Below are 23295 nucleotides of genomic sequence, written 5' to 3'. Positions count from 1 at the left end.
GACAACCGTTTCCGTAAGCAATATCTCCCACTATTGTTGTCATAGTACTATTAGTTGCCTACCTCTTCCCAACATATTACAACAATCTGAAAGTTGCTGCTAAAACTCTTAAAGCAACGTGTCTTTTTCTTAGTGCAACACAGCCCAAAAAAATTGCCTAAATAGTGAAAATAAGAATAATGAAGGTGCCAGATAGGAGCAGCTGAACTAGCTGGTTAGCCATTCATTCTAATTACCTGGGGGTGGGTGTTGAAGATGCTAGGTTTGCAAACCCTCTCCTTCTCCCTCTGTTTTCTCTTTTCTCTTTCCATATTTCTTCTTCTAAGCTATTTTGTTGATGTGGCGCTCACTTAGCGCCATGTCAGCATTCACTCGGCACCGCATTAGTGTCAAGTGTGACCGAAGCTACTATGAAAAAGCCATGTTAGGCTTAAACTGGGCAGAGTTAACAAAAGTATTTTATTACACTTTTTGAGTAAGCTTTTAAGATTTGATTGTACTATTTCTTAGTTGTAGGATTTAATCATGCAAATTAAAATAAAATCGCACTTTCCCTAGGACTTTAAGTGCAATTATTCGACAAAAAGAAAGTCTTCCTGAATTAACATGTAGAAGTTTTCATAAATTAGATGGCCAAAAGAAAATTAGGGTCTTCGAGCTATCCATTAGAGTGAATTAAAGAAATTGATGCTTCAAGAAACTTCCTTGGAATCTTAAGTTTTCTTGGAGTACTTTCTTACTTGGCTTTTTACTTTTTGCAAATCTTGTGACGCATGCATTTTGATTTCTTTTCAATCTTAAGCACCTATACTGTAATATAAATCTGGTTAATATCTTATAATATGGTGAGAAAGTAATTATGTTTTACTTTTGATAGGTCCAAACGAGTAACCCCAAGGAAGAAACGAGGAACATGATACCAAAAACACCCATCTAGCTAGTATCAATAAGAGAGGTGCAAAAACATGTGAAATATACATATACACGATGGGGATGGGGAGAGCCTGTATACAGCCAAATGAAAAGAATAATGACAGACAAACTCTACAAATTTCAGGGTGTAAAAGATGAAGAAGTGGTATGAAAGGACTCAAAACAAATTCCTCCTTAGGGTTCGACTCAAGCAAACATTGCAATCGAAGAAGGAAAGTCAGCAAAAAATTAAATTGCTATATCACCCACATTTTTCACCACTAGCTTCGAATAAAAGAAGTAAAGAATATGTCCACATAAATGACGATTTCGATCTTTCCAATTCCAAGATTTCGTCACATTTTCACCACGTCAAGTACATGCTTGCAATCCATGCCATTTTAAATAGGCTGATAATTTTTTGTCAAGAGTCCTTGCGCTCCGTTTGGCATTTCTGGGAAAGAACACGAGCATCTTTTCCCAGTTTGTCGACCGTGAATTGGCACGAAGCAACAAACCTTGAGCTCGAACCCTTTATTATCCCAATCTTCCTTCTAGCCGGAGCGTCCACATGCAATGCAAACGTCAAGTGATTCTTGGTCTTTTTGCTCCTCAAGCTTTTTTGCATCTCCTTAGGTAATGCAGTATTTGATCCTTTGAGGACGATGTCAACGGCCTTCGATGTCTTCCGGTCCTGGTCGAATGCCACGAACTTTCCCGTCGCGATCGCCTTTTGTTTGAAGGCGAGCGAGACAGCCCCCCCTTGCTTGTAGGTAAAGCTCGAATACGTGTTCGGGTTCTCGACCTTCAACTTGACGTCGTACACGAGTTTAGTATTTTTATCATGCGACTTCGTCAGGTCCTTCACGACGAAATGGTCGACATGGAAATTAGGGTTTTTCAGCTTGAGGAAAACGGAGGAAACAATGGCGAGGATGCCGAAGACGAGGACAATCACGATGATGGCCAAGAAGAGCCAACAGCAACAAGAAGAACAACAAAACGACCGCTTTTTCGGCTCCGTGGGCTTCCGGTGGCGCTTGACAATCAAGGCGTTCTCCGGGGGCGGCACACGGTAGATCTGGTCTTTGGGGATCTGGACGACGTAGGTGTCGGAGGCGAATGCGTGCTCGGGGCTGTCGGGATTGGGGACAGGAGCCAGCTCGAGGCTGGCCTCGCGATGATCGCTGCCGCCACTGCCGCCGCCGCTGTCGTGCTGGCGGCCGTTCGTGTGGGGAGGAGGTGGGAACCGCTCCTCCATGGGGAGATGAGGAGCGGTGGAAAGGAGTGGGAGGGATGAATTGTAATATCAGGTGAGAGGCTGGCTTGGCTTGCATGGGGGAAGGGTTTGGTGGTTGCACGAATTGGCTGGATATCGGGGGAGAGAGACGATTTCACAAGGGGGAAAAGGTTATAATTAGAGATTGCTTTACTGGGTCAATCGGTTTCCTTAACGGTTCCTAATATACATTAAGTCTTTTTTGTTGCTGAAGGCCTCGCGACTATCCATTAGCATCGATTCGCTGGTGGGACGTGTAAAAGATTAGCTCGTCGCGAGGAGGAAGAACGCCGTTCAGACGTAACGAACGAGCTCAGGCAAAAACTTGGTCAATTCTCATCACTTCGTAGATAGAAATTCGGACCTTAGGCAAAATCTTTGGTAATATTTTTCACAATTGTTCGACCACGCAACATTCAACAATTATATGACAATTTTCGTGTGCTTTAACTGAGGTCAGATTCGGTTCTTCGCCAAAAGGACTCGACAATCAAAAACATATTAGCTGTGCTCGAATCATGGGATCCACTTAGATGATGTGGAGCTTACATGGACACAGTTGATGATCCAACAGTTCATGCAAGCTGGATCACATTATCTAGGTGTGGGCAATACCTTCTCTTGACAATCTATCAAGAGGAGGTGGAAAATCATTCACGTAGCATTATGTTAGCATATCGCCGAGGGACGTAAGGTGAGAGTCCTAAACTTGATCATGTTAATTTAAATGAAGCCCATTAAATTTGTAATGGACAAATTGGGCCAAAAATAATGAAAATATGTTAGATGATATCGTATATTGTCAAGAAACCTTGATAAGTTTTGTAAAGGTTAGTGAATTTCAATTTCATATAGCAAATGTCTTGGACTATCGTTTAGTAGTCATATGTTTACAAAAATTCTAATGTGGTGGTCAAACAGCGCCATAATAGCCCTAAATGTCTGAGAGAGAAAAAAATGATATGATCAACATCACCAAGGATATGGGCCACATGACCCCAAGGTTAGGTGAGGTCGATCTACCACACCTAAGGATGTGGGAGGCAGGCAACCCTCATAAAACATAAACACACACACTCTCTTTGATACAATCAATTTTACTAATTTTTTTAAAAAAAAAAAACAAGTTGTTCATTTATGACATTAATTTAAAAATATTAAAAAGCATGACAAGAACTGACAGTGATTTTATAAGTCTACGTTTTTTCATTATATCCATCATTTTTTTGAACCCGTGACAAGACATAACTAAGTAAAATAATGTCTTATTGTATCCTATGATATTCCACACGATTTGAATTGAGAGAACCCAAAGCAATCTAATAGTTTAAGTTCAGATGGAAAGTTCAATGTGAACTGAGAAATTGAAGGCACAACTTCCCCATTGGATTTCTCCTGTCTAAACCGCTGATTTTATAAATGAAAGCAGTGAAACCTGTTATTCAATATTTGTAGCCTTGCTTTCCGCTTTAGAAAGGCTTAATACCAATAGGCCCGGCCTGAGGCCCGCCGGTACGAATCCAACATACACATCGAGGGAGAGGGGAGGCGGTGGCCCTTTCTTGATCTCCCTCAGCCCCTTATTCTCCTATCCTCTGAAAATGTGATTAACAAGAACTTGGAAGCACACCAATCTTTATCAGATATTAAATCTAAACTTGGCCATCCTATAATAGGAAACCGTCCCTAGCATTCTTTAGGGATTGTCGAGAAACTGCATGACGCCGAGGGTCAACACACCATGTAGTCCTAATCGGGATCTCGACACTTAAACTCAAGTCATGGCCAACTCGCCTAGCTCACTTGCTCACTTTTTCACTTGCGCTCCCACATCTAGCTTGTATGCTCAATCTATCCGCACGCACATGCAATGCACAGTCAGGGGCAGCAGAGAAATTCAAATAAGTGAATCATATCAAACACTCAATGAAAAGCTGCCACGACATACCCTGGCTAAGATATCTAGCATTTATTCTCAATAACAAAGATGACCACGAAACTAGTTTTTTTTTTTGAACAGGACCACGAAACTAGTTTGAGTCATCACAAAAAGACTTTACTAGCAAAATAATAGAAACACAATGGGAAAATAACATGAATGGTCCATCAACTTTTGTCCATTGTATGATGTGGTCCCTGAATTTTGTTCGATGTGTAATGTAGTCCCTAAGTTTTTAATTTGTTTAATGTAATCCCTGAACTTTTAGTAGATATTTAATTTAATATCATGGATAATATTGAACATTGTTATATATTTTAGAGATTAAATTGAACATATACAAACAGTTCAGGGATTACATTGAATAAATTGAAATTTCATGGACACATTGAACATTAACTAAATTTTAAAGATCATATGGAACAAATTAAATTGGAGTTCACATTGCAGATTGGATCAAAATTTAAGAATCGTTTGTATCATTATTTCCAAACATAAAAATAAGAAAAAGAATGAGGGCGGCGTCTACCAAATCATGGAGGGAGGAAGAACGGAATCTATCTCGGGCCCGGAAGGAAGCCAAGTCCCTCACTCCTCTTCCCCACAGATGAATCGAGTACATGCATCCGGATCGAGCGGAGCACATGCGCCTTTCCTCAACGAGCACATTAAACAATGTCACTCTCATTCGATTTGCTGGCTTTTGGCGCAGCTTTTCTCTGCCCCGTTTTGCTTTTGCACTCGACTCTTTTCTTTCAAGCAACCAAAACTTGAGGTTCACAAGCTCATCGACTTTACTCTGCATGGACCCAAGTCTATGGAGAAAGCAAGGTCACATCGTCGCATCATGCAACTCTAATTGAGGCTAATCGGCCTTGGCGACGAGTGCTCCGACTTATCCCGGATTGAGCTCGGCGAGCATTTTGGAACATCTTTAGACAGCAATCAACCTGGGTTGCTTCTACCCTAATTTGCGGCACTAAGCGACCCGGCACAAGTAGAGCATCGTGCATCTCGCTAGATTAGTTAGCTAATCTTGCAACTTTGGTATTATCAAAAAGGTGGATTTATGGTGGTAGAATAGCCGAAGAAAGGTCCCAAACCAAAAGGCGAGAGAGGGCCTAAATCGATCCTCATCCTAACACGCAAGGTGGGTAATGGGTTGAGGGGCCAAACCCCTTGCACGCTCTCGATTGCTAGCCGCATCCATAATTGCATCCTCATTCCTCACTCAAAAACCCTTCTCAAACTTTTCGGTGGCCCCCCCAAAATTCTCTTTTTTCTTGGCCTTTCATAAAGATACTCATGAGGAAGAATTAAGAACGAATACTTCGAGCTTGAATCTTATCAAATCCTATTAAAAGTTCTATAAATTGACTTATCATGTCATGGAGGTGTCCCCATTCGATAAAGAAAAGAAGCAAAAGCCAAATGATTTCGTTTAGCTTACATAATAGGTTCTCTGACAAAGCAGATCAAACCAATCGCCTCGATCTTTGTTTATCATTCTTCATGTCTCTGCAATGTCCAGGACCATACATCAAGGAAGTAATTCGCTTCGCAAATCATTGACTTTACTCTTTTACACAGAAGTACACTTTGTGTTGACATAACATAGATGTGTTTGGATAGAAACCTGTTCAGACTTTCTTGGTAGCCCCCCGTTTCTAGTCATTCGTTCTATACACAACTCGGCGAAATACAGTTCTAGTTTTAGTGTGTTCACAATCTCCTAGGCCCAAAATACTTAGTTTAATAAATAATTTCTTCAAGCCTAATCATGATTACCCCTACATTTAGGAAAAAATTATCTAATCAATCCTAAACTTATCAAATTTATATCAATTCAATCCTAAAATTTTCATTTTTGCTAATTGAGTTCTAAACATTTATGTGAAATTTCAATGTAATCTCTCTAGCCAATATTTGCAAAAGTTGCCAACCTAACAATACGCCATGTAAGATGGTCGATGAAAATTGGATTATTGCTTTAGTGGTTTCAAAAGATAATTGATCAAAAGGACTACACTGAAATTTTATGCAAATGTTTATAATTCAATTGGTCAAATTGAAAAATATAGAATTGAATTTGTATAGGTACAATATGTTTAGGACGGTTCAGTTAATTTTCTCCTACATAGTTTCAGACATTAACGACTGCCAGTTTTGGCTACGTGGATGAAGTGTAAATAAAGATTTTCTCGCATCGTTGCGATAGAGGGTTGTCCAAGGAGTGAAGTCCAAACGTGTTTGCAAATGAACTGCGACAAAAAGTGTCCTCTGACAGCGAGCCAATCTGAATCACCACAAGTTGAAAGCGGGAAAGGTAAAGCTAAAAAGGAGAGGGCAATTGAGTGGTGGCTGATGCCCCAGTGGCCAATGGGAATGGACAGTGAATATGATCTGGCCCAAGGCATAGAAGATGAGGGGCAGGACAGTTCTGTGGGCAGTGTGTTGGGCTTTTTTAACTTTGATCTGTCTTTCCATTTACATTAAACAACGCTAAAGTATACTAACACTGATTTACAAGATTAGTATACTACCCGGTGTAGTAGATTCTCGTTAGGAGTTTAGCATAACCCCCTTGTTTAAAGACGAGCTTATGGTATGCCACATCGGTTTGCAAATCGTATACAAATGTAGTTGTCCGAGCTCAATGTACCGGGCATCATATGCAAATATTTAATGGGCCTGGCAATCTTTTGATTGGAAAAAGTAAAGGCCAAGAAAGAACCTCTTCTTGAACCGTGACCCCATTTCAATTAGGAAGCAAAAAGCAGTGTCAAACACCCCCCCCACCCCAATGAACTAGCAAATTGTAAAAGAAAGAAACCAAAAGAAAGAGCAGAAGAAAAAGGCAAACAAAAGCGGTCCCTCCTCCCCCTTTCCTGCCCTCCCAACTTTCTTTAAAACGCACCAGCAAATCACACCTCAAAAGCCCATAAGCACACACGGTGCAGAACCAACTCACAAAGATCATCGAAGTCACAAACTGACCAGCAAAGACGGAAGTCCTAGGGAGAAGAAACGAGAAAAGAGAGGAGACACCATGAGAAGAAGAGATGCAATCAAATTAGGAGCTCCTTCAGCGGATTTCCTAGTGTGCTTCCCTCCTAGGACCCACTTAAAGCTGTTGCCAAAGCCGGTTAGTAGCCCGGCGAGACACTCGGAACCCAACAAACTCCACCCCCACTCCCACCCCCACCAGCAGCCACCACGGCACCGCCATCGCCGGTCCAAATCTTTCTCCAAAGGTGCCCAAGCAAGCCCTGTCTTATGGGTCAAAACCAAGCAAATTGGCCCGGTGACGTCCGAGCCGACCTCCCCAAAAGTCACGTGTGCCGGGCAGATCAAGGTCAAGACCAAGACTGGAGCTTGCAAGAGCTGGCAATCAGTGATGGCAGAGATCGAAAGGATTCACAACAATGACAAGCGTAAGAAGAGGCCGACCTGGGGGGAGGCGCTTGGCTTCAACAAGGACATAATGCAGTTCTTGACATGTTTGAAGAACATTAAGTTTAATTTTCGATGTTTTGGCTCTTTTCCTGATGCACAGATCACTAGTGATGAAGAAGATGAGGAAGACAACGAATGTCGTGACCATGACAACAACGGCGTGGCAATAGACAGAAATGATAACAATGAGACTTCAAGGCCCGTATTCTCTAAATGGTTTATGGTGTTACAGGAGGGTAATACCAAGATCAAGGACCTATCCAAGCAAGACAGGAAAGAGAAAGGAAGGTCTAGGGATGATGGGTCATTGGATGCACCTGTTGCTCCTCCGCCAAATGCCCTGTTGCTTATGCGGTGTCGGTCTGCTCCGGCAAAGGCCTGGCTGGTCGAAGGAGAAGAACAAGAACAAGGCGAGATTTGTGGAGATAATGAGATCGAGCAAGAAGTGAATAGAGAATTAGAGACCAAGAAGAACTTGCAATTTTTAATGGACGAGGCAAAGAGGGAAGAAGAAGAGGAGAGGAAGCAGAAAGAGTCCTTCATGATGAGATACGATGCAGATTACTATAATATTTCAACCGATATCGCAAAGGAAACTTGGGTATCCGGCGGACTGAGAGATGCGCTGTTGAGAAGTCGAAGTTCCAAGAGTTGATGTTGGCAGCTATATGGTTTTTTTATATTTTGTTTTCTTCTTCCTTTTTTGCTTTCTTGTGGTTTGTTTCTCCAGATACTGTCTTCCCAGGGGACAGAGGACTGCTAATACCAATCTCTGGAAGTATTATCGTTTTCGACCACGGTTTAACATTGATTGCAACTGTACAGCTTCCTGGAATCCTATCAGCATCAGTGTAAATCTCAGATTGTACTCATCGATCTATATAAAGATTGCGTTGCTTCGATTGTTTAATCTCCAACTTCTTCTGCATGTTCTGTATCGTTATGACAATGGGGTCCTTTACTTAGAAAAGCCTGAGTCTTATGCACATAGAAAGAAAGAGAATTAGGAATATGCCATAGTTGAGACAAACGGGTGGAATACGAACAGAGGATTGTAATTTGTACCTTCACAAGGATAATTTCAGCATCGAAGAGTTCGTTATTTTGCATTTTCTGAGGAATGTGTCCCTGATATCCTCGACCGACGATGTTTGTGCGGGACTGGTCAGTGGTCACCACTTTTTCGTCTCGCATATTAGGAACATCAAGATACATCAATTTGTTCTTTCCATTCGGACATTCTGCGAGAGAAACTGACAGGGAAACACAGCATAGTTTGAGGGGGGCAAAGCTCGGCTTTTTCAGTGACTTGGAGGGGAAAAAGTAAGAGTTGGCAGAGACATATTAATGCATTTACTCGCAATTTTATCATCTCCTAGGATGGGCCAACATTAAAACAACGAACAGCGACAGCCACCTGTTCTTGGAATTGAGGATTTCATGCTGCAGGAGCTCATCTACGGAGATCATCAAGAGACCTAAGTTCGACAATTAACATATCCAGCTGCGCTCGATTTCATTCAAAAGTTTATGCCCATGATCAAGCTTGATAGATTAACCGTTCCATACCATAGCTTTTATCCAATTGGAGACTCTACTATACCAATATCTTCCCAAGACATACCAATAAGTCAAGGGCATCAATACTGTATGGAGCAACCTAACGATTTTCCTTACAGTGTCCTGCCAAACTCAAACCTATAAATCCTTATTTTGCTATGCGCCAGAAAATTCCTACTGACAAGGGTCTATTATTTCAGCGGCAAAGTAGCAGCTCCAGAACTAGAACATTTACACGGAACTTGAACTAGCATGTAAGGATGAAAGCAGTAAGGGAAGCTGAGACTTCGGTAAACATTATCAAACGGAGTTCATGCTTGTAAGAAAGGGAATTGACAGTGGCCGGCATAGGCCTCTCAGGACTAAAAAGTGATAATTTGCCGTCAGTTGCTTCTTTACTTGAAACAGCAAACAGGAAAGACTCAACTATTTTCCAGTTAGGCTTTGACCATAGCAACGCAACGCAACGCAACAGCACTTGAGCCTGCCCTCGGAACAATTCATCTCACATGATTAAGGTTAAATAGCCTGCACTGCCTCTATTAAGAGCACTTTGAACATACAGCAATCCTTGTTTACTGAATGTTACCTAGCTATTTAAGTCTTTCATCCATCGTTACAGCATCTGTCACCAAGATCCGGCATCAATTCAGTTGCTGCCACCAAATTTCCATTCCACATGAGAGCAATTTTAGCATTCATAAAAAGTATGCGCATTGCAAATGATGAAACTGTCAGTGTGAACTTCCAAACTATCAAAGTTCAGAGAAAGAGCAACCACCTAAAAGACTAAATGAAAGTGGGATGTTGCAGTTGGTCCATTGAGAGCATCTCTAAAAGCTATTCATTTCTTTCTATTTCATATTTGTCGGGAACTATGTAAGACCCACCAGTGTTTCAGCATCGCGTTGGGCTTCACATGTGTGATAACCTCCAAAATAACGATGTGTTCCCCCAATTAATCCTTGATTGGGGGCTACTCTGATAGAATTATAGAGAAGAATAAAATCTTTAGCAAATTAAAGTTTGTTAACAAATTTATCATCCTATATGTCAATTGAATATTTTTAAGATTCTAAGCAGGGAAAATGAGCATGCTCGTGATTTTAAGATGGCAATTTGGAAGAAATTAAATTTTAAATGGCGGTTCAAAATGTCTAAGAAGCTGTTAAAATGAGAATTCGAGTCAAGAAAAATAGACTAAAAGTGGAAATTTTAAATTCTAAAGAAACTATATGGGTCAAAATACAAGATAAAAGAAAAATAACAGGCATCATAATTCCAAGAGGACAGTCTATTATAGATTGTCAATGAACAGGTTATTTAAATTACATGCCTGTAAACCGCACCAACGCAGGGTTATGGCATACAACAATAGAACCAACAAGACAGCAATCAAATGCACTTATTCTGAAGCAAAATGCTGGTAAAAATTGGAGCTGAAGAGACAATTGACTGTTCAGCTGGGTTTTGTAGCAGATATCATCACGAAACGCCGATTCCTGGTACATTTGAAATCTTCCAGTCCACATGTTTTGCAGAGATCTTCTAGTTCATGTTCTGATAGGAAGAATTGGCCTCCTGATATGCGGAACATATTCTACATCACCAAACAGAATCCAACATCAGGTTTCGATCTTAGCTTAATGTTACAAATTTCAGTCACATCACTGGAGAAGAAAATCATCTTGATCAGAACAAGAATTGGAGATAGACAACCATCTTTTCCACATAGAGCGCCTCGTAACAGGGTGTTTTGGAATAAGAGATACAAAGTACTCGTCCAAACGATGTACCTTTTGCATAAGCTTCGAGAAAGGGTTGAGAGCGTAAGGACCATCATAGATGAAGGTTGTGGCAACGAATATTCCACCAGGCCGTAGAACTCGACTTATTTCAGCAACCTACAACACCAAAGGGGCCTTATAGGACATCATATGCTAGTGAAAATCAAAGAATTAGTACAACATGTTGTCTGCACTCTGTTGGTGAAAGGGTCTTGAGTGTACGAACTTGTATGACAGAGAAAAAGCAGGGAGAGAAAAACTCAAAAATCCTTACAGCTGATGAAGGAGAAGACCAACAATGAATAGCAGCACCGGCATGCACAGCATCGACAGAACTCGAAACAAAAGGGAGTCTTGAAATATCAGCTCTAACAAGAATCAAGTCCCTAAAGCAAATTGAAAGATTTAGCCAAATACAATACTAGAGAGCTTGATGAGTACAAAATCCCTTCTAGATTTCTTTTTATTGCGCCCAAATTAGATGAAGTAGCAACCACCAATTATATGAGATAAGGGTCAAAGCCTTACTCCTTTGGGAAGTTCTCCTCCTCCTTAATGAATTCATAGCATTCCTGGAGCATGTTTTCTGAGTAGTCAAGTGCCACGACAAGGGAAAACAGCCCACTCTTGGCGAAGAGCCTGGTAAATGGACCACTGCCGCAACTAGCATCAATGATATTCCCACCTAGGACGGGCTCAAGATACCCTTTAATCAACTCAAACTGCAATCAAACTCTTTAAGTTGATAAGCAAGTAAAGATAAAGAGATTCCAACTAAATGAAACAATTCGCTTGTATTCTTCAAGAAGTATTTGAATAATATGAGCTATAATCAGCAGCAGCGAGACAGTTCACACTCCGTTTTCCGTATCAGACAGAGCGACATTTGCATTGAGCTAGGCAATTGAAATCAGAAGGCAAGTTATTGGTCATCCTCAACTCATTATGAAGAACATTTTACTGGACCAGAGATGAGATATAGATTAAATTCTACCAGAAAACTCGTTGCTTTTCATGTTCTTTTGGAAATACAGTGATGACAGAATCATGAAATAGGAGATTGTCAATAACCTCCTTTTGAGGACCAGGCCATCCTCCCACTGCAGAAAAGCCTTGACGCCAGCCCCTCTCATAGATATATGAGATCAGCGGTAACCTGCAAAGATCAATATGATATACGACCAGTGCTCTTAGGCGTATAAACATATCATTACATTCATCCTCAACCAAGAAGAAAATCACTAAGAGCAGAACAGAACTTGCAAGACATGAGATCAATGCACTTTTGAAGGTTATCCTACCCAAGTACACGGGTCAGTGGACTCGACTTTTATACCCCCTGAAAAGGAACAAATACCACAAACCTGAAAAATTCCGTGGCTGGGGCCATGGCTTCAGTATATTCCTTGGCTCCACTTGAGGCCACAAGCTCGAGATGAGTTTTGTTGCCCAAATAAGTCTTCTTACAGGTGCTACATAGCAAAGTAGACTCGGACAAAGTATCCCTGCACAAATTATGAAGTCATATGATGACGGAGCCGAGTCCAACAAAACCAAACCGAGAGCTTAAGATCTCCGGTGACTAATATAAATGTTAGTCATCCTTTTAGCTTTCATCCTACTGAGGAATCGACGGACTTACATGGATAGTGCAGGCCCCGCATGCGTTAGAGGGTGGTAACATATCGGACAAGCCAAAATGCCCTTCTTGGAGGCAACCTTCTCGTCAACTACAATAGGATCCTGCAACACGACCAAATTGCTGAAGCAAACTGGGAGTCAATTTTCTAGCTGCAAAGCGTCGGAATCTGTTGATCCTTGCAGATTCGTTGCGATCAGAGCTGACCATTTTAAGTCGACTAAACGAATTTTTGTTTATCAATGCCTTGGATGATCCTTTAAACATCCCCGAATCTCCGACATACACAGGATATCAAAGGATGAGTTCTTGCGCTCGACGTTTCAAGACTCCTCACTACTCAGGCAGAATGCCAGAAAATGCATAAAGGGGAGCACTATATACTTCAATTTTCGTAATTCTTAAGCCAAAAAAGGATCAAGTTGCATATTTTCGACGGTACCACGATTCGAATCATCTCGGCTTCTAAGACATGATATAAATGATCAAATTGAGGGCCACAAAATCCGACGGAAACTCGATCGGCACCTCAGAAGCATCGCTCTCTGCTTTCGCCGTTTCGTTTTACTTCCTTCTCGAATTGCTCCTGTGTTGCTCGTGATCTAACATATCCTTTCACCGAAACGCGATGTGAAAAAAAGAAAAAGAAAAAAGATTTAGAGCAGAGAAAAGAGAGATGGAGCATCTCACCGGCGTCGCTGTTTGAACAGCGGCTCTCACTCTCGCGGCATGAACTCGCCTGCTGAAGATCGAGGAGCCGGGCACCGAGGTGAAAGCAACACGCCTCCGGGGACCGAGTTGACTTGGCCGAGCCACGGCGAGGAAGTTGCTGCCGGCGAGCGTCGCCATGACTCTCTCTCTCTCCGCCAACTGAGGTAACGAGGTACAGAGGAAGGCGCGCAGAAAATGGAGTACGTCTTGTTTCGTTTAACCGACGAGGGCAGGGGTGATCCGACAATTTTTTATGTAAAGGCCTGATTGTTTATTTTTGTTTCCGGCCCCGGAACAAATTTTTTTATTAATTTGTTCGGAAAAAAAAAAGAACAAAATGCGTTTGGTAAAATTTTTGTTTTCGCAAATAAAAAAAATTATTTTTTTTTGGAACAAATTTGGAACAAAAATAAAGTAAAAAAATTATTTCTTGTTTTCGGGAATAATTTCAAGAAACACTTATTTTTTTCTTATTTTTTTTCTTTCTTCCTTTTGGCGGGTTGTTAGCCTCGACCATGGCCGACCATGGCCAACGGCCGAGGGCCAACCATGGTTGAGGCCGAAGAACCGGCCAAAAGAAAGAAAGAAGAAAAAAAGGAAAATGTAATAAAAATATTGAAAAATTAAAAGAAACAACAAAATTATACAAGTTTACTTAACGTATTTATATTCTTGGAGTAGAAATTTTTATAGTTATCAAGTGTATTCTTATACTCAGAAATTGTTCGTAGGAATAGAAAGAAAAAACTATTTCTATTAAAAAATTATTCCCTTGAATAAAGACATCATCAAACACGCCCTAAAAGACGTACATTGTTTGCTCAGCCAAAACTAATGTTAGCATCATCACGAAAATAAATTATTCTATAATTTCTATTCTATTTTACTAAAATTATTTTGTTAAAGAACGATTCTTTTTTCTTCTTCTTCTTTTTCTTTCTTTTTATTTATTTATGTATTTTATCGGCTCTAACTCTAGTGCAGCAATTTTGTCTTGTGTTAGGCGTAGATGTGACATTTTTAAAATAAACTGCGTTTTCATGTTATTGTCATATTAGGTATTCATAGGGACCGCCATCGCGGCACTTGTTAAATATACTTCATTATTATTATTTTAATTTTCAAGATATCAAATGAATATGATACAAGATCCATAGGATCAATAAAAATCGTAACGTTCCCTTGATTGTTTGCTCGACAAGTTGCCTTCGAGGGCCCTCTTTACCAAGAAACCTTTTGAATTTTCTATGCATCGGGCTCATCTAATAGCTTCATACCATGCATCGTATGTTTAAGGACCACCTTTTTATGTATGTGTGCATGCTAGCAATATATGCCGGATATTGAACAGATTAACCATTTTGGTATCATCTGCTCGTGTCTACATAGGTCATTTAGTGCTCGTTTTATTCATATTTTAATACCTATTGTTAAAGAGTAATGTCACACTTACAATGCTTTTATCAAATAATACGACAGATCGGGAAGTCTATTGTGAAATTAGCGGGACCATATTCAGTGCCAATTGGCATTCACGGACGTCAATTCGTAAAATGAATATTTTAATACGAACTTTTCTACACCTAGCAACTAGCATTATTCTTCCCCCAAAGTTTCTGCTGATGGTGCGTTGACCTCGATTGCTGCTGTTTGTATGCCTTGCAAAATAATTAGCTAACTGTGAAGCCGGCCTCGGGTGGACCCATCCACAATTGGGCTTGGGCCTATGTGGCCCAATATTGGGCCCGGCCCACCTTAACCAGCTTCGAACAGTGGGCCAGTCAAGAGCCATACAAAGCCTGGGCCGCAGAAAATTAGGTCCATTGTTCTACTACATCAAAGCACCACTCCAGGTTAGCGAGATCGAACCTTTTTTTTTTTTTTTCCCCAAACGGGATCATTATATTCTTTTTTGTGAGAAAAAGACTGCAAAAAGTGGGAAAAAGAAATAGATGTAGAGTTTATTCCTCAATTTATGATAACGGAGAATACCAAGTGTTTGGCTATCCAATGTCCAATGAGCATAAAGGATCCAATTCATGGGCGGAAGAGTTACAACGATAAAAATCATATGGATAAAATTGTACTAATAATTCCAAATTCTACTGACACAACATCGAAATTTAATGTCATAATATCAATTGACTAAAATAGGTTTTATGACCACAAGTCCGCCGTGTTGAGCTGGCAAGCAAGTTTCTCACGATTCCAACTTCTTAGTTTGATTGCTTAAAAGGACGGTCATTTAATACAGCATAGTATCAAATTAGTTGATATCGAAAAAAAACCTTTCAAAATTCAAACCGAGAGTTTACATGTCCATATGTTTAAACATGCAAGAGGTAGAATTCGAAAAGTGAATTAAAGGCAAATGCATTTTTATGTGACTCTTATAAAGTGATCGACAAGTCCCTTATAATTGCAATGCCTCGAAAGTCATCGACCACAATTAGGGACTGCTTCGTTTAGCTTCAGGTGTTGCACGTATATAACTTGGACATTACAAAACTACACACCGTAGTAGTTTACAACACTGGTTATTGTAGCTCAGTCAAGAGCAAGATTAGGCTCTAAAATACCTGCCAATCGGAAGTATAATAATTCCGGGTGAGATTTGGTGGGCTTTAGCCTTTAGCACATGCCGGGGCGCATCAATCTGCGGTCACGGAGGAGGGCGGTTCCAAATTTCAAATTCGTATCTTTTGTTGATTTGTTGTTTCTTGGATAAGCCCACCCTTTCTCCTCCCGAGTTTGAAAAAGATGGGAGAAAACAGAGAATACCCCAGATCGATCATCACCTAAAAATTTATCCGTTAATACAATAATTCCACCCATCTCTCTCTCTCTCTCTTCCTTCACGCATTCAATTCAAATCCCTTTTCTTTGCTTATAAAAAAGGAGCAGCAGCATCAGCAGAGAGAGACACAGAGATAGAGAGAGAGAGAGAGAGGGAGAGGAGAAGAGTAGCTGCTACTCCAATATACATTTTGTTCCACTTCCCCTATCCTCTCTATATATTCAAAGCTCCTGCTCGAGCTCAAAGGCAAAGCAAGAACCTCCCCCTACCCACGAATCTTCGAGATCTCGAGGTCAACCCCGTCATTTCACCCCTACCCCCCCTCCTCCTCTGCTTTTTCTATTTCTTCCCTCTCTGCTTCTCCTCTCTGCCCAGAAGAGAACTCCGGGTTCTTGCATTGCGAGGGGAGAGAGGTTTGTTTGGCGTGACTTCTTTCGTGGCTACTTTTTGTTTCTCGCTTGTTTGCTGTCGGGGAAGAAAGAAAAGAAAATGGAGAGGAACACGCCGGTGAGGAAGCCTCACACTTCGACTTCAGATCTGCTCACGTGGTCCGAGACTCCTCCTCCCCACGATTCGGTCGCGCCCGGCTCGGCTTCTTCTCGCTCCAATGCTCGGTCTCACCAGGTACGCGCTTGCTCGATTCGTTCTTGATCTTTCTTTTCAGTTTCTTATTTGATGCGATAAGTGTGCTTCTGCGTTTTTTTTCTTTTTTGGGTCTTTGGATTTCCTTTGATGGGTTGTTCTGGGGAATGATGGGTAGCCTTCGGATGGGATCAGCAAGGTGGTGTTTGGAGGTCAAGTGACTGATGAGGAAGCTGAGGATTTGAACAAAAGGTTAGATCTGCTCTTCTTGTCTTTTTTTCCCTCTCCCTGTTTGTTGATGATGTTTTGTGTTTCATTTGGCGGAATGGGTCAGTTGTGGCAATTTGGTTTTTCTCCGCCGTTTCAGCTATTTGTCCGCATTCTTCATGTTCTGCACTGCTTTGGATTTTCTATCTTCAGAAATTATGGTTGGATTGTATGGTATAGGTTCAGTGTGGATGTGTAGTGATCGATCTGCTGGAAATGAGGGCAGAAACTTCATTTCCAACGTAATAATCTTTATCACCTCCATTTTAAATTACATAAAAAAAGGGTAATTTTTTGGGGTGGCTGTTGATGGAGTAATCTTGGTCAATTGGGTGGATCTTAGAGCCTCAGATGCCTCTGTAGGTCGAGGTTGATCATTTTCCTTGGCCTTAGGTGTCTGGTTGGTTTCTTGAACTTGATTCTGTTGCAAGCTCTCGTGTCTAATTGAGCTAGTTCAGTCATTCCCCTTCCATAATTAGTAGTAGTTAGATGGAAAGAGTAAGTTCGTTAAATGTCAAGATTCAGGAAGTAAATATCTCTTTGGCGACTGTCATGGGGCTCCTTCAATGTTTACCGAGCTTCTGCGATCATGAAAATGCCGATCTGATCATCCCATTGACAATCTACCCATCTCCAATCTAGATACAATTGTAATAGGTGCTTAACTAATGTTAACTTCTTTTTGATGTCTTTTCAATTTGCGCTTTGTGAAATATTTTATTGACATGTAAAAGCTCTAGTCCATCTAAAACTAGATTGTTCTTAGTCAATGCATGGAAAGGAGAGGGCATTTTGCTCAGGATTGGTAAGTCACACATGATGCATTGTCGACACCCTTCCGAAGTGCTGTGATAGAAACAACTATATGTTGTTAAATTAGGAAAAGCTGAAATCCATGTATAACATGTACATACAGAAAAGTCATTATATATACAATTTCAAATGCATGCACCCACAAACATGTCCGTCTAAAAAGCCAGTTACTTGGCTATCTATCTATCTATTTTTGTAGACAAACTGAATGGGGATGGATATTTGACACAAATGCACATGCACCCACGCAAACACACACGAGCTTGCGTATTTGCTCGCAGGCACACACTCATACACATGTGACCTTTGATATCCTCCTTATCAAGAGAGTTTCATAAGCTTTCATAATGCCTTTGCGCTTTGGTACTGCTTATTGTGGCTTTTTCCTCATCTTCTCCTCCATAGAATAGTGCTTTTGTAATCTTCCAGGAAACCTTGTTCTGGCTACAAGATGAAAGAAATTACTGGTAGTGGGATTTTTGCTGCCAATGGGGAGGATGATTCACTACAACCTGGAAGTGCTAACCCTGCTTCAAATAACAAAACTGGAATAAGGATGTACCAGGTATGTTTTACTATGCTGATTGCTTTTGACCTATTAAATTGGTGTTGAGTCCATCATGATGTAAGCTCTTTTGGTGGTTGATATTACTAGCAAGCCCTTGCTGGCATCAGTCACATCTCGTTTGCTGAAGAAGAAAGCGTTTCTCCCAAGAAGCCTACCACTCTTCCTGAGGTTGCAAAGCAGCGAGAACTGAGTGGAACGTTGGAAAGCGAGTCCGACATGAAGTTAAAAAAGCAAATATCTGATGCCAAGTGCAAGGAATTGAGTGGACATGATATTTTTGCTCCTCCTCCAGAAATTTTGCCAAGGCCACTGGCTGCACGGGCATTGGACACGAATCAAGACATGGGAGAACCTGCACCGCGTCATGTCCGGACTTCTGTTAAAGTCTCTAATGTGAGTGAAATATATATTTACGGTAACATGCTCTTCTGTTAAAGTTTCTTCAGGTCTTCTGTTTATTTTAGAAATGGAGTTCAATAGCCTCACTGATAGATTCTCCGATTTCATCAGCCTGCTGGAGGTCAGAGCAGTATTACCTCCAATGAGGATCCTGTGATGAAAACTGCCAAGAAAATCTATGACAAGAAATTCTCCGAGCTATCTGGAAACAACGTCTTCAAGGGTGATGCGCCTCCTACGTCTGCGGAGAAATCACTGAGCTCAGCTAAAATGAGAGAGATTAGTGGCAACGACATCTTTGCCGATGGAAAGGCAGAGTCTAGAGACTACTTCGGTGGCGTTCGCAAGCCTCCAGGTGGCGAGAGCAGCATTGCGTTGGTGTAACCAAGCTTAGGCCTAACAGTTTTATGTTTCAAATTGTGTTATTCCTAGTGGGATTTGGTCTCATTTGACACTTCCGGAGTGTGGGGGTTTGGGAATTGTGTTTCAGCTCTGAACTTATTGACTAGATGTACGAACTGTTTGCGGACCGGTGTGTTTATAGCATTGGTTTCTTCAGATTCAGAGGAGATTTCAAACTGATTTGTGCTTCAAATTGATTTCTCTGGTTCTTTTCCAGTGGAAGTGTCTAATAGATCAATGGTTTTCTAAAAGAACTTTCTATCCCATCCATGCTCAAGATGTAGCTTGGAAATATGCTCGTCATATTAAGGATATGTCACCACCGTGTACCTTTCCAATCGCATCAAGTTGACCTGTAATGGATAGCAACTCACAAGGATTTTGGCAATAAGTTTTGCATATGTTACTTATACTAAATAAGAAAACCATGCCGATCCAAACTCCATGTGAAGAAAAGTCCCTTAATGCTGGGAGTGTCTTGCTGACGGTATTGCTGACAGGTTCTAGGGAAGGCGCATGCTCTGCTGACAAGCCCGACTTGGTTTGGAGATTGGAGGACAATCATGCCTCACTTCATGTACCAGCATTGCTCTTCCTGCTCTTGACAGGTGGGAAAACTTTTGCTTGTCCATCCATCAAGTTGGTGCTCTTTCGGTCGTCAGTTTGCTTCCCTACTTTTTTCTTTTTTGGGCCTACTCCAAGTTTTGAACTTGGAAATCACCCCCTGGAAACCCATCTCCAACAGGCCGCATCCCCTACAGGCCGTGTGCTTGTTGGCACTTCCCTCTTGGGATTTTAATCTGATCTAAACCCGCAATGGATTAATTGATAAGGCTTCCTATGGTGTGCTGTGAAATGTTCCATCGCCATCACATCATGGTATACTAATTAAGATTTGCCTCGGATCAATTTGGAATTAGCAGCTGAATTTCTTGTGGGAAGTGGGGATGCGGTGGCGAGCAACTGAGGAGATTACCATGATGCTGCAAAAGCAACCTCCAAGGCTCCTAGTGGGTTCGGATAGCATTTATACCTAAATGAGGTGTTATAAAAGCTGAGAAAGCAGTGCAATCTGTAGTTTCCACATGAAGCTGAAATGACCCCAAGCATCGAGCTTCATGGTTGAGATTCTGCCACCCCAATGGATATCCTCTGGCAAAACAACATAAACCAGTCGTATCTCAAGCTACTTAATGAAATAAAGACTAACCTCTGATCCTTATAATATTTGTTCCTCATTAACTAAAAGGCCATAGAATCAGCAGTTTCTGTGGCATTGTTCATTGAATTGCCAGCACTGCTATAACACGATTGCAAGGAAACCGAGTTGACGGTCACTTACTAGCAGTCTTGATTAAAGATCAAAATCAAAGACTTCTCAGAAGTACATAAACCAATGTCATGATGAGAAATGTATTTGCTTCGCATAGCTATAACTGACGACTTTCTGGGGAGGCATATTGGTAACTGTACGTTACTGGAAAGCAAGGAAAACAGAAACACCTCAAACCACGCCAAAATAGACATATTGCCTCCACTGGACATAGCTTCATGAGTACTTGTAAATCAAGCCTCAACGTGGCCAATCAATGCCAAAAGCATTTTTTTCGTGGTCTCCAGTATTGTCCTTGGCAATGGCATGATCGAGGGGAACTCTGTTCCTCCTATGGTACTCCTCACTTATAATCTTCATGTCAACCTCAGCCCTGGTAGCAAACACTCTGGTCAGAGCCACTTAATCTGTTCCTTGATGGCTCGACGAAGAAGCTTCTCAAAATACTTCTCAGGGCGAGTCAGTCACTATACTGTAGCTCTCAGTGTAGCAAGGAACTTGTCTTTCAAATCAGTTTTCAAATCCTGCGAACATGAAGGATCGAGAATTAAACAATTTTTAATCTGGAACAGAGAAAAGTCAATATGTTCTGATGCATAGTAGAAAGGTTATAGTCCGGAAGTGAATGAACAACTTGGAAACAGGCGATATTATTACATCTCAATGTTTTAGAAACAAGACATCTTGAAGTTGCCTCTTAACAACACGGATGCTAACCAAAAAGAATAAGTGCCCACAGGCACTCTTCATCCTTGAGGAACTATAAACTTTAGACATGCAAGTAAAAGCAACATGAAAGGGCCGGTTCATAGAAATTCCAGCTCACCTTGTTGATATCATTTCCGAACTCATTTTTGTATTGATCAGCATAGCATTGACTTGCGTATTGCTCCTAGTAGCCAAAATCCTTATGAGATCCTTGTGGCTTGAAGCCTTCTCTGAGATCTTCTAGTGGAGTATCTTAGCCTCTGCTTTTGCCAAATTCATGTCCACCTTGTCTCCATCATAAGGGTATGAGATCATGAGAGGTAACAGCAACTAGAAAACAAAGAAACTGTATCAAAATACAGTATTTTCCCGACAAGCATTCAACACCTAATGAAAAATAAAATGATTCAGGATAGATAATAATTATTTGACAGGTTGTCATAAGGCTAAACTTTTGATGATGGACCTGGTTCTTCATTTGAGATCTGAGAAAGGGTTCCAATGAACTAGGTCTCTAGAGTTTCATGAAACCATCTTCAATGAAATGACAAACCATAATATCAGGAACTGCTCTCAACCACACCGCCATCCCAACAAGTATTCTCTGCAAAACTTCAAAACTGTCTTAAAGATTGAACACCCTGCAACTTATATTCTCAGGCTCCTGGTAATATGCTGAGTCAGACAAATTTTATTTTACTTGCCTTCATCAATCTCAAACGATATTTCCCAGGACAGCAATTTGAAATTATTCTGAGTATTACACAGCTACTTAGACTTCATTGTACAGAGTACTTATTGCATAATGTATGAACATAAGTTGCTGAGAAGAACAATCATCAGCATTGGGAAACTTCATGGAACAAGTTCAGGCAAGCGTAAAAGCAGTACCTAATGAAAATCTCCAGTTGGGTGGTGAGCAACATCTCTTCCAGCGACTTCTTGTATTGAGCATGATATGCTTGTCTTGCCATAAGCAACTGGTGAGGAGACCTTGTGCATGCTATTTCCACGAGAACCTGATTGCTTGAAGTCCATCTTTTCGTCGCTTCATTGGCCAAGTACGCATCACTTTCAGCCGGATCAAGTGTCCAAAGGACCACCAGCCTCTGCTGATATGCAAATTACAGGGATGCAAAGAATTTAAAAAATCATGTCATGTTATATCCACGGCTTTATGAACAGAACATACAATCACGTTCGATAATCAACGAGAATATAGGCATGAATATGGATTAATCCGAGAGAAAGAGGGCATCTCTCCATGGGATGAATTCAAATAATTAAAGAAAGATGCAGACCTCGAAATCATCCGTAAGTTTTCTGTCCAATGCATTGAGCAGGTCCTCGCCATAAGTCTCGGCATAGGTTTGCCTAATCAGCTTCCTTCCCCATCCTTCAAGATCGTTCAAGATAATCACGAAACGAATAAAGATTAAATTAGACGATAAAGTTCGACATTTTTTTGGAATTCAAAAGGAAATAGTAAAGCCAGAAATAGCTCGATCTTAACAGCCGATCACCCAAAAAAAGAAAAAAAGCACATGAACTCTCGAACGGGTCGCCACCGAAAGATCACTCCGACCAGACCACGATCTCGAAGCAGATCATAGATCCAAACACGAACAACGGAACACGATCGTCGACGACCAAACGACTCGCGATAAGAATCGGAGGAGGCATCACGAAGAAGAGAGAAAGGAAGGTGGTAAGGAGATAGCGAACCCGCGAAGGCTTTCTGGAGCTGCTCGCAGTCATCGGCCACGGGGGCACCGGCTCCGGGACGGTGAGACTCGACATTGCTGAGGGAATGGAAGATTGTGGGGAGGTGCTCGCGGCGAAGCGAGAACGAGAGAGAGGAAGGAGGAGGAGACAAAACAGAGAGAGAGAGAGAGAGAGAGAGCGCGAGAGAGCGCCACGTAACGTGGAAAGCAATAAGCCCGGAGGCCCTGTACGAGCGCCACGTGTCGTTGCGATCGCTGCGTCCACCTTCTCGAAGTGGAAACCCGAGGAACGCGTTGGGCCGGATTTGGACAAAGTTTGCAGGTCCGGTTAATGGGCCGGCCTGGTCAGGACTAGGGTTTCGAAATCTGGCCCGCCCACACATACGTTCATTTGGGAAAGGATGATGCCCCCAAGTTCT

At 41.4% G+C, this 23295-nt stretch overlaps 4 protein-coding genes and 1 pseudogene across 4 annotated transcripts; 2 read left to right on the top strand and 3 right to left on the bottom strand.

The window, feature by feature from the left end:
* Positions 1-1336: 1336 nt before the first annotated feature.
* On the bottom strand, positions 1337-2173 carry LOC104451904 (NDR1/HIN1-like protein 13). Its single transcript, XM_010066462.2, has one exon. It carries the CDS (start codon positions 2171-2173, stop codon positions 1337-1339), a length of 837 nt encoding a protein of 278 aa, XP_010064764.2.
* Positions 2174-7055: 4882 nt separating this feature from the next.
* Positions 7056-8496, top strand: LOC104449380. The gene has a single exon (XM_010063512.3). It carries the CDS (start codon positions 7180-7182, stop codon positions 8239-8241), a length of 1062 nt encoding a protein of 353 aa, XP_010061814.2. The 5' UTR covers positions 7056-7179; the 3' UTR covers positions 8242-8496.
* Positions 8497-10399: 1903 nt separating this feature from the next.
* On the bottom strand, positions 10400-13506 carry LOC104449379 (uncharacterized methyltransferase At1g78140, chloroplastic). Its single transcript, XM_010063511.3, has 8 exons — positions 13263-13506; positions 12576-12676; positions 12298-12438; positions 12005-12089; positions 11462-11655; positions 11208-11319; positions 10943-11050; positions 10400-10746 (listed from the first exon to the last, which is right to left on the bottom strand). The coding sequence occupies exons 1-8, from the start codon at positions 13419-13421 to the stop codon at positions 10606-10608; spliced, it is 1041 nt and encodes a 346-aa protein (XP_010061813.2). The 5' UTR covers positions 13422-13506; the 3' UTR covers positions 10400-10605.
* Positions 13507-16202: 2696 nt separating this feature from the next.
* On the top strand, positions 16203-19362 carry LOC104449378. Its single transcript, XM_010063510.3, has 5 exons — positions 16203-16704; positions 16841-16914; positions 18172-18307; positions 18398-18703; positions 18821-19362. The coding sequence occupies exons 1-5, from the start codon at positions 16570-16572 to the stop codon at positions 19091-19093; spliced, it is 924 nt and encodes a 307-aa protein (XP_010061812.1). The 5' UTR covers positions 16203-16569; the 3' UTR covers positions 19094-19362.
* A 948-nt stretch (positions 19363-20310) lies between these two features.
* LOC104449377 lies at positions 20311-23025 on the bottom strand (annotated as a pseudogene).
* Between the last annotated feature and the right edge of the window lie 270 nt (positions 23026-23295).

Source organism: Eucalyptus grandis, chromosome 6, assembly GCF_016545825.1.
Source record: "Eucalyptus grandis isolate ANBG69807.140 chromosome 6, ASM1654582v1, whole genome shotgun sequence".
Lineage (NCBI taxonomy): Eukaryota > Viridiplantae > Streptophyta > Magnoliopsida > Myrtales > Myrtaceae > Eucalyptus > Eucalyptus grandis.
Note: the sequence above shows the minus strand (reverse complement) of the source record. Positions and strands in the feature narration are given on the sequence as shown.